At 44.1% G+C, this 14709-nt stretch overlaps 1 protein-coding gene across 3 annotated transcripts in view; it reads right to left on the bottom strand.

Annotated features, from left to right (window-relative positions):
• The window catches only part of dnm3a (dynamin 3a), a 183375-nt gene that overhangs the window by 107572 nt on the left and 61094 nt on the right, over positions 1 to 14709 (bottom strand). For all 3 annotated transcript variants that reach the window (XM_080195910.1, XM_080195908.1, XM_080195909.1), the window contains 3 exons: positions 11537 to 11672; positions 11195 to 11262; positions 6310 to 6448 (listed from right to left, as the gene is read on the bottom strand). In XM_080195910.1, the coding sequence (XP_080052036.1) occupies positions 6310 to 6448; positions 11195 to 11262; positions 11537 to 11672 (343 nt within the window). The remainder of the gene's footprint in view (positions 1 to 6309; positions 6449 to 11194; positions 11263 to 11536; positions 11673 to 14709) is intronic.

Genomic DNA, 14709 nt, shown 5'->3' with positions numbered 1-14709 from the left:
GCCTTCCCTCAAGTTAGATCTTAAACCTTCAAAAATCTTACCATCATGCACATTTGTCAAACATTCATACAATATTTTGATGCAGAGATTGTATCAACACTTATCTGGTAAAAAAGTATGTGCCAGCACTGAGTATGGAATAAGAATGTGTCAGTCTCGATAATGGTCCTTCAAATATTGTGTAACACCTTCTACTTATTCATCTGGCTGGGTGCTATCAATCATAATTCAGCTGTTTGATCATTATTTCATGAAATGGATAGTGGCAAATGCTATAGTAAGGATAAATGCTTTATTGATTCCCACTGGCCAGTACATGTCCTTTCTATATTGTAAAAGTCACGAAGCATGGCAAACCCTTGCTTCTATTCATTTCAATTCTAAAACAACTCATGAAACAACTCCTCTGAACGGCACGTGAAATGGCAGAGTACACAAAGGATGCTTGAAATGATGCAGAACGGTTTGCAAAGTCTCTTTTAAATGTCCACAAAAATTGGACATTTTTCCTACTTGTGGATTTGTTACCAGGACTGCAAATGTGATACTGGTTATGATGGTTACACTGAGGGCACACAGTGCAGGCTCCTTAGAAAATGGATGCCTAGCTTACAGCATGCCTGGATCAAGACTGTTCTAGAGATAAGTGGTGCTGGTGGTACCTGAATGAAGTTTTCTTTTGTGCATTCAAGGGATATGGCCTTCATTAGGCCAACATTTATTGTCATCCCTAATTTCCCGTGAAAAGGTGTTGGTGAGCTGCCTTCTTCAACTGCTGCAGTCCGTGACATGTAGGTACACCCACTGTGTTGTTAGGGAGGGAGTTCAAGGATTTTAACCAGGTGACAGTGAAAAAAAGGGCGATATATTTCCACAACATCAAAGTCCTGGGATTTTGATGTTGTGGCCATTTCAGAGACATGGATAGAGCAGGGTCAGGAATGGTTGTTGCAGGTCTCGGGGTTCAAATGCTTTAGTCGGAGTAGAGAAGGAGGTAGAAGCGGGGGAGGGGTAGCATTATTGGTCAAGGACTGTATCACAGTGTCAGAGAGGAAGTTTGATGAGGACTTGTCTGTTGAGGTAGTATGGGCGGAGATTAGAAATAGGAGAGGAGAGGTCACCCTGTTGGGAGTCTTTTATAGACCTCCTAAAAGTTCTAGAGAGGTTGAGGAAAGGATTGCAGAGACGATCCTGGTTAGGAGTGAAAGTAATAGGGTAATTGTTATGGGGGACTTTAACTTTACTAATATTGATTGGAATTGCTATAGCTCTAGCTCGTTAGAGGGGTCAGTTTTTGTACAAAGTGTGCAGGAGGGTTTTTTGAGTCAGTATGTAGATAAGCCAACTAGAGGTGAGGCTATATTGGATTTGGTGCTGGGAAATGAGCCAGACCAGGTGCTAGACTTGGAAGTTGGAGTGCATTTTGGTGATAGTGACCACAATTCGGTTACGTTCACCTTAGTGATGGAAAGGGATAGGCATGAACCTCAGGCCAGTAGTTTTAGCTGGGGGAAGGGTAATTATGAGGCCATTAGGAGAGAATTAGGAAGCATAGGTTGGACTAGGAGATTACAGGGACTGGGAACGTCCGAAATGTGGAGTTTTTTCAAGGAGCAGCTACTGCGAGTCTGTGATAGGTATGTCCCTGTCAGGCAAGGAGGAATTGGTAGGGCTAGGGAACCGTGGTGCACTAAAGAAGTTGATTCGTTGGTTAAAAAGAAAAAGGAGGCTTATGTTCAGATGAGACTTGAGGGCTCGGGTAGTGCACTAGAAAACTTTAGATTGGCTAGGAGGGAGTTGAAGAGTGAGTTAAGAAGGGCTAAAAGAGGACATGAGAAGACTTTGGCTGATAGGATTAAGGAGAATCCTAAGGTGTTCTATAGGTATGTCAAGAACAGAAGGTTGGTTAGGGCAAGATTAGGGCCAGTTATAGACAGCAGAGGGAAGTTATGTGTGGAACCGGAAGAGATTGGAGAGGCATTGAACCAATATTTCTCTTCGGTGTTCACGCAGGGGGACAAGAATATAGCTGAGGAGGACACTGGGTTGCAGGGGAGTAGAATAGACAGTATTACAGTTGATAAGGAGGATGTGCTGGATATTCTTGAGGGATTGAAGATAGATAAGTCCCCTGGTCCGGATGGGATTTACCCTAGGATTCTCTGGGAGGCAAGAGAAGTGATTGCAGAGCCTCTGGCTCTGATCTTCAGGTCATCATTGGCCTCTGGTATAGTACCGGAAGATTGGAGGTTAGCGAATGTTGTCCCATTGTTTAAGAAGGGGAACAGAGACTTCCCCGGGAATTATAGACCGGTGAGTCTCACTTCTGTTGTGGGCAAGGTTTTAGAAAAAATTATTCGGGATAGGATTTATAGTTATTTGGAGAGTAATGAATTGATTGGAGATAGCATGGTTTTGTAGCGGGTAGGTCGTGCCTTACTAACCTTATTGAGTTTTTTGAAAAAGTGACCAAAGAGGTGGATGGGGGTAAGGCAGTTGACGTGGTATATATGGATTTTAGTAAGGCGTTTGATAAGGTTCACCATGGTAGGCTTCTGCAGAAAATGCAGATGTATGGGATTGAGGGTAATCTAGGAAATTGGATCAGGAATTGGCTAGCAGATAGGAGACAGAGGGTGGTGGTTGATGGTAAATATTCGTCATGGAGTTCGGTTACGGATCCCTGTGCCTCAGGGATCTGTTTTGGGGCCACTGCTGTTTGTAATTTTTTATTAATGATCTGGATGAGGGTATAGTTGGGTGGATTAGTAAATTTGCTGATGACACCAAAGTCAGAGGTGTGGTAGATTGTGAGGAAGGGTGTCATAGTTTGCAGGAAGACTTGGACAGGTTACAGAGCTGGGCCGAGAGGTGGCGGATGGAGTTTAATGCGGAGAAGTGTGAGGTAATTCACTTTGGTAGGAATAACAGATGTGTTGAGTATAGGGCTAACGGGAGGACTTTGAATAGTGTGGATGAACAGAGGGATCTAGGTGTATGTGTACATAGATCCCTGAAAGTTGGGAATCAAGTAGATAGGGTTGTTAAGAAGGCATACGGTGTCTTGGCGTTTATTGGTAAGGGGATTGAATTTAGGAGTCGCAGCGTCATGTTGCAACTGTACACAACTCTGGTGCGGCCGCACTTGGAGTACTGTGTGCAGTTCTGGTCCCCACATTACAGGAAGGATGTGGAGGCTTTGGAGAGGGTGCAGAGGAGGTTTACCAGGATGTTGCCTGGTATGGAGGGGAGGTCCTATGAGGAGAGACTGAGGGATTTGGGGTTGTTTTCGCTGGAAAGAAGGCGGCTAAGAGGGGATCTTATCGAAACATATAAGATGATTAGAGGTTTAGATAGGGTGGACAGTGATAGCCTTTTTCCTCGGATGGAGAAAGCTAGCACGAGGGGGCATGGCTTTAAATTAAGGGGGGGTAGTTATAGGACGGATGTCAGGGGTAGGTTCTTTACCCAGAGGGTGGTGAGGGATTGGAATGCCCTGCCTGCTGCGGTTGTAAATGCGCCTAGTTTGGGGGCGTTTAAGAGATCCGTGGATAGGTTTATGGACGAAAAGGGATTGGTTTAGGTTAGTGGGTCATTGTTTTTTAACTGGTCGGCGCAACATCGTGGGCCAAAGGGCCTGTTCTGCGCTGTAATGTTCTATGTTCTAAGTAAGAATAGTGAGTGACTTAGAGGGGAACTTCCAGGTGGTAGTGTTCCTACATGTCTGCTGTCTTTGCCCTTCCAGATGGTAGTAGTCATGGGTTTGGAAGGGGCTGTCTAATGAACCTTGATGAGTTGCTGCAGTGCATCTTGTAGATGGTACATATTGCTGCCAACATGCATCAATGGTGCAGGGAGCGAATGTTTGTGGGTGGAGTGCCAATCAAGCAGGCTGCTTTGACCTGAACAGTGTCAAGTTTCTTGAGTATTGTTAGAACCAGGCAAGTAGAGGGTATTCTGTCACACTCCTGACCTGTGCTTTGCAGATGGTGGACATACTTTGGGGAATCACAGGTTACTTACACAGGATTCCTAACCTCTAACTTGCTCTTGTAGCCATAGTATTTATATGGCTGGTCCAGTTCAGTTTCTGGTCAATGGTAACCCCCTGTATACTGGTAATAGAGCAATCAGCAATTGTATGCCATTGTGTTAAGGGGCAATAGTTAGATTCTCTCAGGCTGGAGATAGTCATTGCCTGGCAATTGTATGGCACAAATATTACTTGCCACTGTTCAAACCTAGCCTGGATTACTATCTATGCCTTCCTGCATTTGAACATGGACTGCTTTGTGAGCAGGTAACTGATAAGTGAATTGCTGTTTTGTGCTATTAATAACTTGTCATCATTTTATCCATGATAGGGAGACCAATGAAATGGCAATCAGCAGGGTTGAATTTATCCTTCAATTTGTGGATGGACATATCTGTACTACAGCAGTTTGGCTAGGGGACAGTTAATTTTGGGAGGCAGGTCTTCGGTGCAACACCCAGAATCTATTGCCTTCGGTGTCGTGTGCGCTCAACTGCTACCTACTGTCACATGGTGCAATCTAAATTGGCTGAAATCTGGAATAAATGGCAGTCTCAGGAGAAGGCAGAATATGATTGCCCTCTTAGCTCTTTTGGCTGAAGATATTTCCAAAACTTTAACCTTGACATTTCCACTGGTGCTGGACTTCATACTGTTGAAGATGATGATATTTATAGAGTCTCCTCCACCTGTTAGCTGCCTGGTTGTCATTCATTATTCTTGGTCGGGTGTGGTTGAGCTACAGAGTTTTATTTTAATCATCTTTCTGGAATTCCCCCTTAAATGTTTCCACGTACTTCTCTCTTCTTTAAGACCCTCTTTAAAATGTACCTTCTTTGACCAAGATTTTAGTTACCCTTCCTCATAGCTCCTCCTATGGTTCAATGACCCGTTTTGACTGATGACACTTTTGTGAAGTATTTGGGTCATTTTATACATTAAAGGTGATGCATAAATAGAAGTTTTTGGGACTTAATTCTATGTTTTATGAAACTGCTTTGTATAATGTACTATGCAGGATTCCAGCAAATGCATTATAGATGACCAATAATAGGTTTCCATCCCTTCCCCTTTGTTCATCATCTAAAATCAATCTTTTATTCACAACATATTATTATTTTCAATCATGTCTTAAACTGCATAATGCTCCCTAATGTGAATGAAGGCGAGTCTTCAATCATCATTGCAATTTAAGCCTATAAAAACTGATTTATCTAGAAAATGTTTGTTTCAGAAAACATGCTACAAATGTGCCTCAAAATTTCAGTAGAAAAAGGATACTTGACTATTTTTGATGTTAGGGAAGGCCTAATGGTATTATTGCTAGACTATTAATCCAGAAACTCAGCTAATGTTCTGGCACAAAAACAGAAAATGCTGGAAAATCTGAGCAGGTCTAACAGCATCTGTGGGGAGAGAATAGAGCCAATGTTTCAAGTCTAGATGACCCTTCATCGGAGCTGATGTTCTGGGGCCCAGGTCCGAATTCCGCCACAGCAGATGGTGGAATTTGAATTCAATAAAAAAAATATGGAATTAAAAATCTACTGATGACCATGAAGCCATTGTCAATTGTTGGAAAAAACTATCTGATTCACTAATCTGCCATCCTTCCCTGGTCTGGCCTTCATGTGACTCCAGAGTCACAGCAATGTGGTTGACCCGCAACTGCTCTCTGAACAAGGGCAACTAGGGCTGGGAAATATATGTTGGCCAGCCAGCAATGCCCATGATCCATGAATGAATACAAAATAAATTTTTACTTGCACTGCATACATATATAAATAAAAATGATAAAACATAGCCAGATGTGCTTCTAATTTGTATGTTCATATTCAATTCTTGATTGTCAAGAGAGTCAAAGTGCATTTGTTGTGGAATTGAGGCCATAATCAGATCAACCATAAACTTATTAAATGGTAGAGTAGGCTGAGGGACTCAGTGACCCTCTCCTGCTCTTATTTCATATGTTCATATGTGTATTAGGGAGTTCAGGTGGAACTGCAAGAGAAAGGCAAACCTTCAAAAACATCTCAACCTAAAGCTGCATTTCTACTTGAACAAACACCACTAGTTGTGGATTATTACTATAAAGAGAAGGGATATAGCCTGAGGACAGTTAGTAAAGGAGTTCAGAATCCTGGCAGCAGGCGTGATGCCCATTCTATGTTACTACTCTTAAGGATATTTATTTCATTGAATGTTAAAACATTTGTTTTATCGTTATATTGTTAACAAATATGTACAAAACAGAAGTTGCAAAGATTTTTTGTTACCTTATAGCTACACTGTCTAACTGTATGTATTAATTCTTGGATTACCAAATCCACACACTTCAGGCAAGGTTCTTTGAGTTTCACAATCTGTTTCTTCACAATAGTTTCAAAGGCCATATCAGGGGTAAATAAACCTGGCCTGTAGGCATTAAAGACAAAGAGAATTATCAATCCTGATATAAATGTCACTGAGGAAAACATTGCACACGCACACCTACTAAAATCTTCACATCTTTCAAAGCAACTCTTGAAAATATTTCTGTATGCAGACTGAATCTTTCAACTCAGAAAAGGTAGATACGTCATTAGCTTACAGAAGGTTTCAATTATGACAGTGAAGCAACACTTATTACATAATCTATCCTGCCAAAAATCAATACAAATATGAATACTATACCAATAAATCAGGAAAAGGTATTCTTTCCATTCCACAGTTACAAAGTTAAAATTATCCACTGCTATCAGTTCAAACTATTTGCAAAATTAGTCTGTGTAACACGTATGGATGGTGACTCTCCCAGCCCACTGTGCTGCTCCAGCAGTGCAACAGGCCAGAAGACATTAGTGGAGGCCATTTCACCGGCTTACTGCTGGACACCACAGCCTCCATGCATCTCTGGGGCCAAGATTTGTACCGATTTCCAGTGCAGAGCTGATCACAATATTATAATCCTCATTTTGGATATTATTAGCAAGCCTAGGTCTGAAGCATCCAGGCCTGCTAGCATCTCCCTACCCCCACCAAAAGTGGTTCAGTCCAGCAGGGTTTACTAATGCTCCCCATGAACGGACAACAGGTGGCCCGACCCACTGGAAAGAGAGATCGTGGAGGCCCCCTAGGAGGTCGGGGGTAAGGGGAAGATGTCCCTGAACGGTGCCAGCCTGGCCCCCCCCTAGCACTGCCTAAGGGGCAAACTGGCAATCCCAAGGGGCACCTTGGCACTGTCCACTGGAAGTCAGGCAGTGCCAAGGGGGTGGAGACAGAGATGTAAAGGCCTATTGGGGGGCCGGGCCATTGGGAAGGCACGATCGGGGTGGGTGGGGGGGGGGGTCTCGCTGCCACTGTGCACATGTATCACGGGCAGAGGGAGGGAAGACGGTGATCAGAGCTGGCCATCAGTGTGGGGCAAAGGGGGATCATAAGAACATAAGAAATAGGAGCAGGAGTAGGCCATCTAGCCCTCCGAGCCTGCCCCGCCTTCAATAAGATCATGGCTGATCTGAAGTGGATCATTTCCACTTACCCGCCTGCTCCCCAGAATCCTTAATTCCCTTATCGATCAGAAATCTACCTGTGACTTAAACATATTCAACAAGGTAGCCTCCACCACTTCAATGGGCAGAGATTTCCAGAGATTCACTACCCTCTGAGAGAAGAAGTTCCTCCTCAACTCTATTCTAAACTGCACCCCCCCACCTTATTTTGAGGCTGTGCCCTCTAGTTCTGGTTTCCTTTCTAAGTGGAAAGAATCTCTCTACCTCTACTCTACCTAGCCCATTCATTATCTTGTAAGTCTCTATAAGATCCCCCCCTCAGCCTTCTAAATTCCGACGAGTACAGGCCCAGTCTATTTAATCTCTCCTCATAAGCAAATCCCCTCATCTCTAGTATCAGCCTGGTGAACCTTCTCTGTATTCCCTCCAAGGCCAATATATCCTTTCGCAAATAAGGGAACCAAAATTGCACACAGTACTTCAGTTGCGGCCTCACCAGTGCCTTGTACAATTGCAGCAAGACCTCCCTGCTTTTGTAATCTACTCCCCTCACGATAAAGGCCAACATTCCATTCGCCTTCTTGATCACCTGCTGCACCTGCAGACTGAGTTTTTGCGATTCGTGCACAAGGATCCCCAGGTTCCTCTGCACAGTAGCATGCTGCAACTTTTCACCATTTAAATAATATTCCACTTTACTATTATTTCTTCCAAAGTGGATACCCTCACATTTGCCAATGTTATACTCCATCTGCCAAGTCCTCGCCCACTCACTCAGCCTGTCCAAATCTCTCTGCAGACTTTCCGTGTCCTCCACGCAATTTGCTTTCCCACTCATCTTCATGTCATCAGCAAACTTTGTTACCCTACACTCAGCCTCCTCCTCCAGATCGTCTATGTATATGGTAAACAGTTGAGGCCCCAGCACCAATCCCTACGACACTCCACTAGTCACCAAGTGCCAACCAGAAAAGCACCCATTTATTCCAACTCTCTACTTCCTGTTAGATAGCCAATCCTCAATCCACGCTAACACTTTACCCCCAACTTCATGTACCCTAACCTTCTGCAGCATCCTTTTGTGAGGCACCTTATCGAACGCCTTCTGGAAATCTAAAAACACCACATCCACCAGTTCCCCTCTGTCTACCGCACTAATGACATCTTCATAAAATCCAGTAAATTTGTCAAACATGACTTCCCCTCCATGAATCCATAAATCCATCGAGAGATCAGGGGTCGAGAGATCAGGGCTGGCCAGCAGGCGATCGGGGATGGAGGGATCAGTAGACCAGCAATGGGGGGTTATGGGTATGACCAGTGATCAGGAATGCCAACAATCGGGAGGCCAGCATTGCAGGACCACTGCACCTGCGCCAATTTCAGCGCTGACATAAAAATCAGTTTTGTGCGTGTGTGCATGTGTGTGTTTGTATGTGTCGAGGGGTGTCTGTGTGGAGGAAATCCCCTCAGTATTCACCCTATCAAGTCCCCTTCTATTAGATCACCTCTCATTCTTCCATAATCCAAAGAAAGTATAAGCTCAACAGCTTAATCTTGCCTCTGAAAATAATTCTTTCATCCCAGGAATCAGTGGAGTGAACCTTCTTTTAACTTCATCTGATGAAATTATATCCTTCCACTGAGACCAAAACTGTATACAGTACTCCAGATGTGGTTTAACTTAGGCCCTGTACAGCTGTAGCAGCACTTCTTTACTTTTATATTTGATTCCCCCTGCAATAAATGCAAATATTCTAATTGCCTTCCTAATCATTTGCCGTACCTGTATACTAACATTTTGTAATTTATGTACCAGAACACCCAGATCCTTCTGAACCTTAGAGTTCTGCAGTCTCTCTTCATTCCAGTTGCATACAGAGTTCCTATTCTTCCTTAAAGTGGATAAATTTACAATCTCCCATATTATACTCATTCACCCAAGTTTTGCCCACTCACTTAACCTACCTAAATCCCATTGTTTCTTCACAACTTATTTTTCTACTGATCTTTGTGTCATTAGCAAATTTACTTGCCATATACTTGATCCCTTCACCTAAGTCATTGAACGTAGATTGTAAATAGATGAGGCCCTAGTTCTGATTCCTGCAGCATCCCCTAGTAACAGTTTTTTGCCTTGCTAAACGATTTTTTAGTGCCTATGCTACTTGGTCACTCTTCCGCAACCACCTCCAGCGCCTGCTCTTCCACTAAGACAAGCAGGCTGCTTTAAATAGAGCAGACCAGTTTTAAGTGATTCTAACTTTTCATGATTGCGCAATCCCTGCTCAGGCATGTAAGGCAGGCAGCATTGCAATTAACATTGACTACATGTCCCAACCATGGTGATATGTGTATGCAGCATAACGTTTGGGTGCCATCTACATCAGAAGGAATCGGCAGGAATTAATCGTTCATCGGTTTTAAGGTTACAGGAAAACTGAACTGGAGGCCATCCACACACATTCGTCATTTACAAATCTAATAGCGAATTCAACAGAAACTCCTTTACCCAGAGAGTCGTTGGAGCATGGCACTCACTCACAAGGAGTAGTTGAATAATTTGTAACATTTAAGCAGAAGCTGGATAACCATGAGAAAGGAAAAAAAGGATACATGAGGGAAAAAAAGGAGGCACATGTGAGGCATAACATCCATAAAGCCATAAAACTCTACAGTACAGGACACCATTTGGTTCACTGAGTCTGCACCGACTCTCCAAAAGACCATCCTATACAAACCCTCTCCTCCATCTATCCCTGTATGGGCGGCATGGTGGCACAGTGGTTAGCACTGCTGCCTCACAACTGCAGGGACTCAGGTTCGATTCCTGGCTTGGATGACTGTTTGTGTGGAATTTGCACGTTCTCCCTGTGTCTGCATGGGTTTCCTTCAAATGCTCCAGTTTCCTCTCATGGTCCAAAGATATGTGGGTTAGGTGGATTGGCCATGCTAAAAATTGCCCCTTAATTTGAGGGATACTAGCTAGGGTAAATGCATGGGGTTATGGGGATTGGGTCTGAGTGAGATGGTGGTCGGTGCAGACTCGATGGGCTGAATGGCCTCCTTCTGCACTGTAGGATTCTATGTAACCTGTGCATTTAACATAGCTAATCCACCTAACCTACACATCTTTGGAAGCGAAGGGACAATTTATCATGGCCAATTCATCAAACTTGCACATCTTTGGAAAGCGGGAGAAAACTGGAGCACCTGGAGGAAACCCATGCAGACACAGGGAGAACATGAAAACTCCACACAAAATCACCCAAGACCAGAAGTGAATGCGAGTTCATGGCACTGTGAGGCAGCAATGCTAACCACTGTGCCAACATGCTGTCCACATCTGCAAACACCTCCTGAGATGAATGCCCTGTTTACGTCCTGTAAATTTATTCTTGTATAATACTTATCTAACTCTTGCAGTTCACATGTTTTTGTAAAAACTGTGAAGAAAACAAATCAAGACAGTGGTAATTTATTCCTCTATTACACCGATATTGCTTTAATATGATTTTTCTAGGACATATAAAGAAACAGAGGATTAAAAATAACAGGAAAAGGGCAAAGGATATTTGCAGTGCAAATATACAATTTTCTTCTATGTTACTGATTAAAATGCATTATTTTTGAGGTACGTGGTCAGTACCACCCTCTAAAAATAACTTGCCTGATTCCGTGTATGTTCTTTATGGCATAGCTAATTTCTCGCCGTAGTTCCTTTTCATCAAACTCCATCTACAAAATGTTAAAGATGCACTATTTAGTCCTCACACCAGAAAGTAGGAAGTTGACAGAGGGGCATCTTATGGACATGCAACGGAAATAAAGTTGTACACAAAAAACATGTGCAATTCATTTTGAATTTCTGAAGTTTGAAAACCCATCATTAAGCAGGAAGGGCACCAATTTTGTTCTTTAAAACTACAATAAAGACTCCTGAATAATTTCATTTAAATTTTTATTAAGTTTCAATATAGCATAGATAAAATGCGATTGGCAACGGTAGTACCTTAACCAGCTCAAAAGGAAATCGCTCATGGAAGACTTTGTTGATTCTTGCTCCACCCGATAATTCTAACGTATCCACATGATCACCCGATCCCTCAATTCTTTTGTCAAAATCCACAGAAAACTGCTTTACCATCCTGATTCAAAAGAGTAAGGGGAAAATCATATTTAGTAATCATTTGTTTTTGATGCACAATAATTAAGGATGCGCAAATGACTTGATTCCATTTTCCCCTTTAACCTTTGCCCCTCCTCAGCATGTGGGTGCCAATTTCACTTGGGTGTGAAGGCATAAAAATGAGGTTAATAGCCATATAGCCGCAGAATGCTCAATAATCAGCTGATAAAGGCTTATTACTGGGAGCTTGCCTGAAACACCATGCAGATCTGTGTTTGGTCTAATGGTGTAGTTAGGACCCTGATCATAATCTTAAAGGACATAAGAACATAAGAAATAGGAGCAGGAGTAGGCCATCCAGCCCTTCGAGCCTGCCCCGCCATTCAATAAGATCATGGCTGATCTGTCGCTGCTCAGTTCCACTTTCCCGCCCTCTCCCCATAACCTTTAATCCCCTCTCCTATCAAAAACCCATCAACCCGCGTCTTAAAAATATTTAGCGAGGCAGCCTCCACCACTTCAACAGGCAGAGAATTCCAGAGATTCACCACCCTTTGAGTGAAGAAGTTCCTCCTCAACTCCATTCTAAACCGCCCCCCTTTTATCTTGAGGCTGTGCCCCCTAGTCCTATTGTCTTTTTTGAGCGGGAAGAGTCTTTCCACCTCTATCCTATCCATCCCATTCATCATCTTATACGTCTCAATGAGATCTCCTCTCATTCTTCTAAACTCTAACGAGTACAAGCCCAGTTTATTCAGCCTCTCCTCATAGCTCAACCCCCTCAACTCCGGTATCAGCCTAGTAAACCTCCTTTGCACTCCCTCCAAGGCCAAAATATCTTTGCGCAGGTGCGGCGCCCAAAAATGTACACAGTACTCCAGTTGCGGCCTCACCAATGCCCTATACAGCTGCAGCAAGACCTCCCTACTTTTATATTCAATCCCCTTCGCTATGAAGGCCAGCATCCCATTCGCCTTCCTGACCACCTGCGGCACCTGCAAGCTGGGTTTTTGCGACTCATGCACAAGGACCCCGAGGTCCCTCTGCACCGTCGCCTGCTGCAGTTTTTCGCCTCGTAAGTAATAGTCCTTCCTACCATTTTTCCTACCAAAGTGGACCACCTCACACTTGCCAACATTAAATTCCATTTGCCATTTCCTGGCCCATTCGCCCAGCCTATCTAGATCCTTCTGCAGACTCTCCATACCCTCCGCACAATTTACTGTTCCACCAATCTTGGTGTCATCAGCAAATTTCGACACTCTACACTCGGTTCCCTCCTCCAGATCATCTATATAAATGGTAAAAAGCTGAGGCCCCAGCACCGACCCCTGGGGCACTCCACTAGTCACCATCCGCCAATCCGAATAGCACCCGTTGACCCCCACTCTCTGCCTCCTACTTGACAACCAATCTTCTATCCACGCTAACACCCTACCCCCAACTCCATGTCCCTCGACCTTCTGCAATAACCTCTTGTGAGGCACTTTGTCAAACGCTTTCTGAAAATCTAGAAAGACCACATCCACCGGCTCTCCTCTATCCACCGCCCTAGACACATCCTCATAGAACTCCAGTAAATTTGTCAGACACGACTTCCCTTTAATGAAACCGTGCTGCGTCTGCTCTATCAAGCAATTCCCTTCAAGATGCCTCGCAATTTCCTCCTTAATGACAGATTCTAACATTTTACCTACCACAGATGTTAAACTAACCGGCCTATAATTCCCCGCCTTTTGCCTGGCACCCTTCTTAAACAACGGCGTAACATTAGCCGTTTTCCAATCATCCGGCACTTCCCCGGAATCCAGCGACGTTTGGAAAATAACCACCAAGGCATCCACTATCACCTCCGCCATTTCTTTCAGAACCCTCGGATGCATTCCATCCGGTCCTGGGGACTTGTCCACAATCAGCCCCTCCAGTCTGTCGAGCACCGCCTTTCTAGTAACAGTAATGTCATTAAGACCCTCCAGTCCTACCACCTTTCTATCGCTAACACCCGGCAAATTATTCACGTCCTCCTCCGTGAAGACAGAAACAAAAAAGTTATTCAATACCTTAGCCATATCCCCATCCCCTACCACTAGGTCCCCTTTCTCATCCTCTAAAGGACCAACATTCACCCTAGCCAGCCTCTTCCTTTTTATATATTTATAAAAACTCTTGCTATCCTTTTTTATATTAAGCGCTAGCCCAGCTTCATAGTTTCTCCTACCCTTCCTTATCAACTTCTTTGTCAATCTTTGTTGACATTTAAACCTCTCCCAATCCTCTTCTCGCCCACTACTCTTAGCTACTCTAAATTCCTCCGCTTTTAGTTTAACACTTTCCTTCACCTCCTTTGTTATCCACGGCTTATTACCTCTCCTCCTCCTGTCCTTTTTGACCATCGGAATAAATTTCTGCTGAGCACCAAGAAAGATCTCCTTAAAGATCCTCCATTGCTCCTTAACAGACCCTCCCTCCAACGCGCTCTCCCAGTCCACATTCGCCAATTCTTCTCTCATCCTACCGTATTTCCCTCTATTCAAACAAAGGACGCGTGTCCGGGAACCCACTTTCTCCTCCTCCATCTGCACCAGAAACTCCACCATACAATGATCACTCTCCCCAAGAGGATCCTTCACCACAAGGTCCCTAATTCTACCCGCCTCATTACATAGCACCAGATCCAAGATAGCTCGCTCCCTCGTCGGCTCCAACACACACTGTTCGAGGAAACTATCCCGGCAGCATTCCAAGAACTCTTCCTCGAGCCCCCCACGTCCAACATGGGTCGACCAATCAATATGCAGATTGAAATCCCCCATAACTACGGCCGTCCCATTCTTGCACGCCGCACTTATTTGCGCGTTAACAGCCCGCCCCATCTCCAGATCATTATTCGGGGGCCTATAGACGACACCCACCAGCGTCTTCCTCCCTTTGCTGTTCCTAATCTCCACCCACAACGATTCCACCCTCTGCTCCTTGGCTCCAATATCATCCCTTGCTACCACCGTGATGCTATCCTTAATCAGCAGAGCTACGCCCCCCCCTTTTCCCTCCTGCCT

This window comes from Carcharhinus amblyrhynchos, chromosome 9, assembly GCF_965287045.1.
Source record: "Carcharhinus amblyrhynchos chromosome 9, sCarAmb.v2.hapA, whole genome shotgun sequence".
NCBI classification, from domain to species: domain Eukaryota; kingdom Metazoa; phylum Chordata; class Chondrichthyes; order Carcharhiniformes; family Carcharhinidae; genus Carcharhinus; species Carcharhinus amblyrhynchos.
The sequence above is the reverse complement of the archived record's forward strand: the minus strand, read 5'-3'. Positions and strand labels throughout refer to the sequence as shown.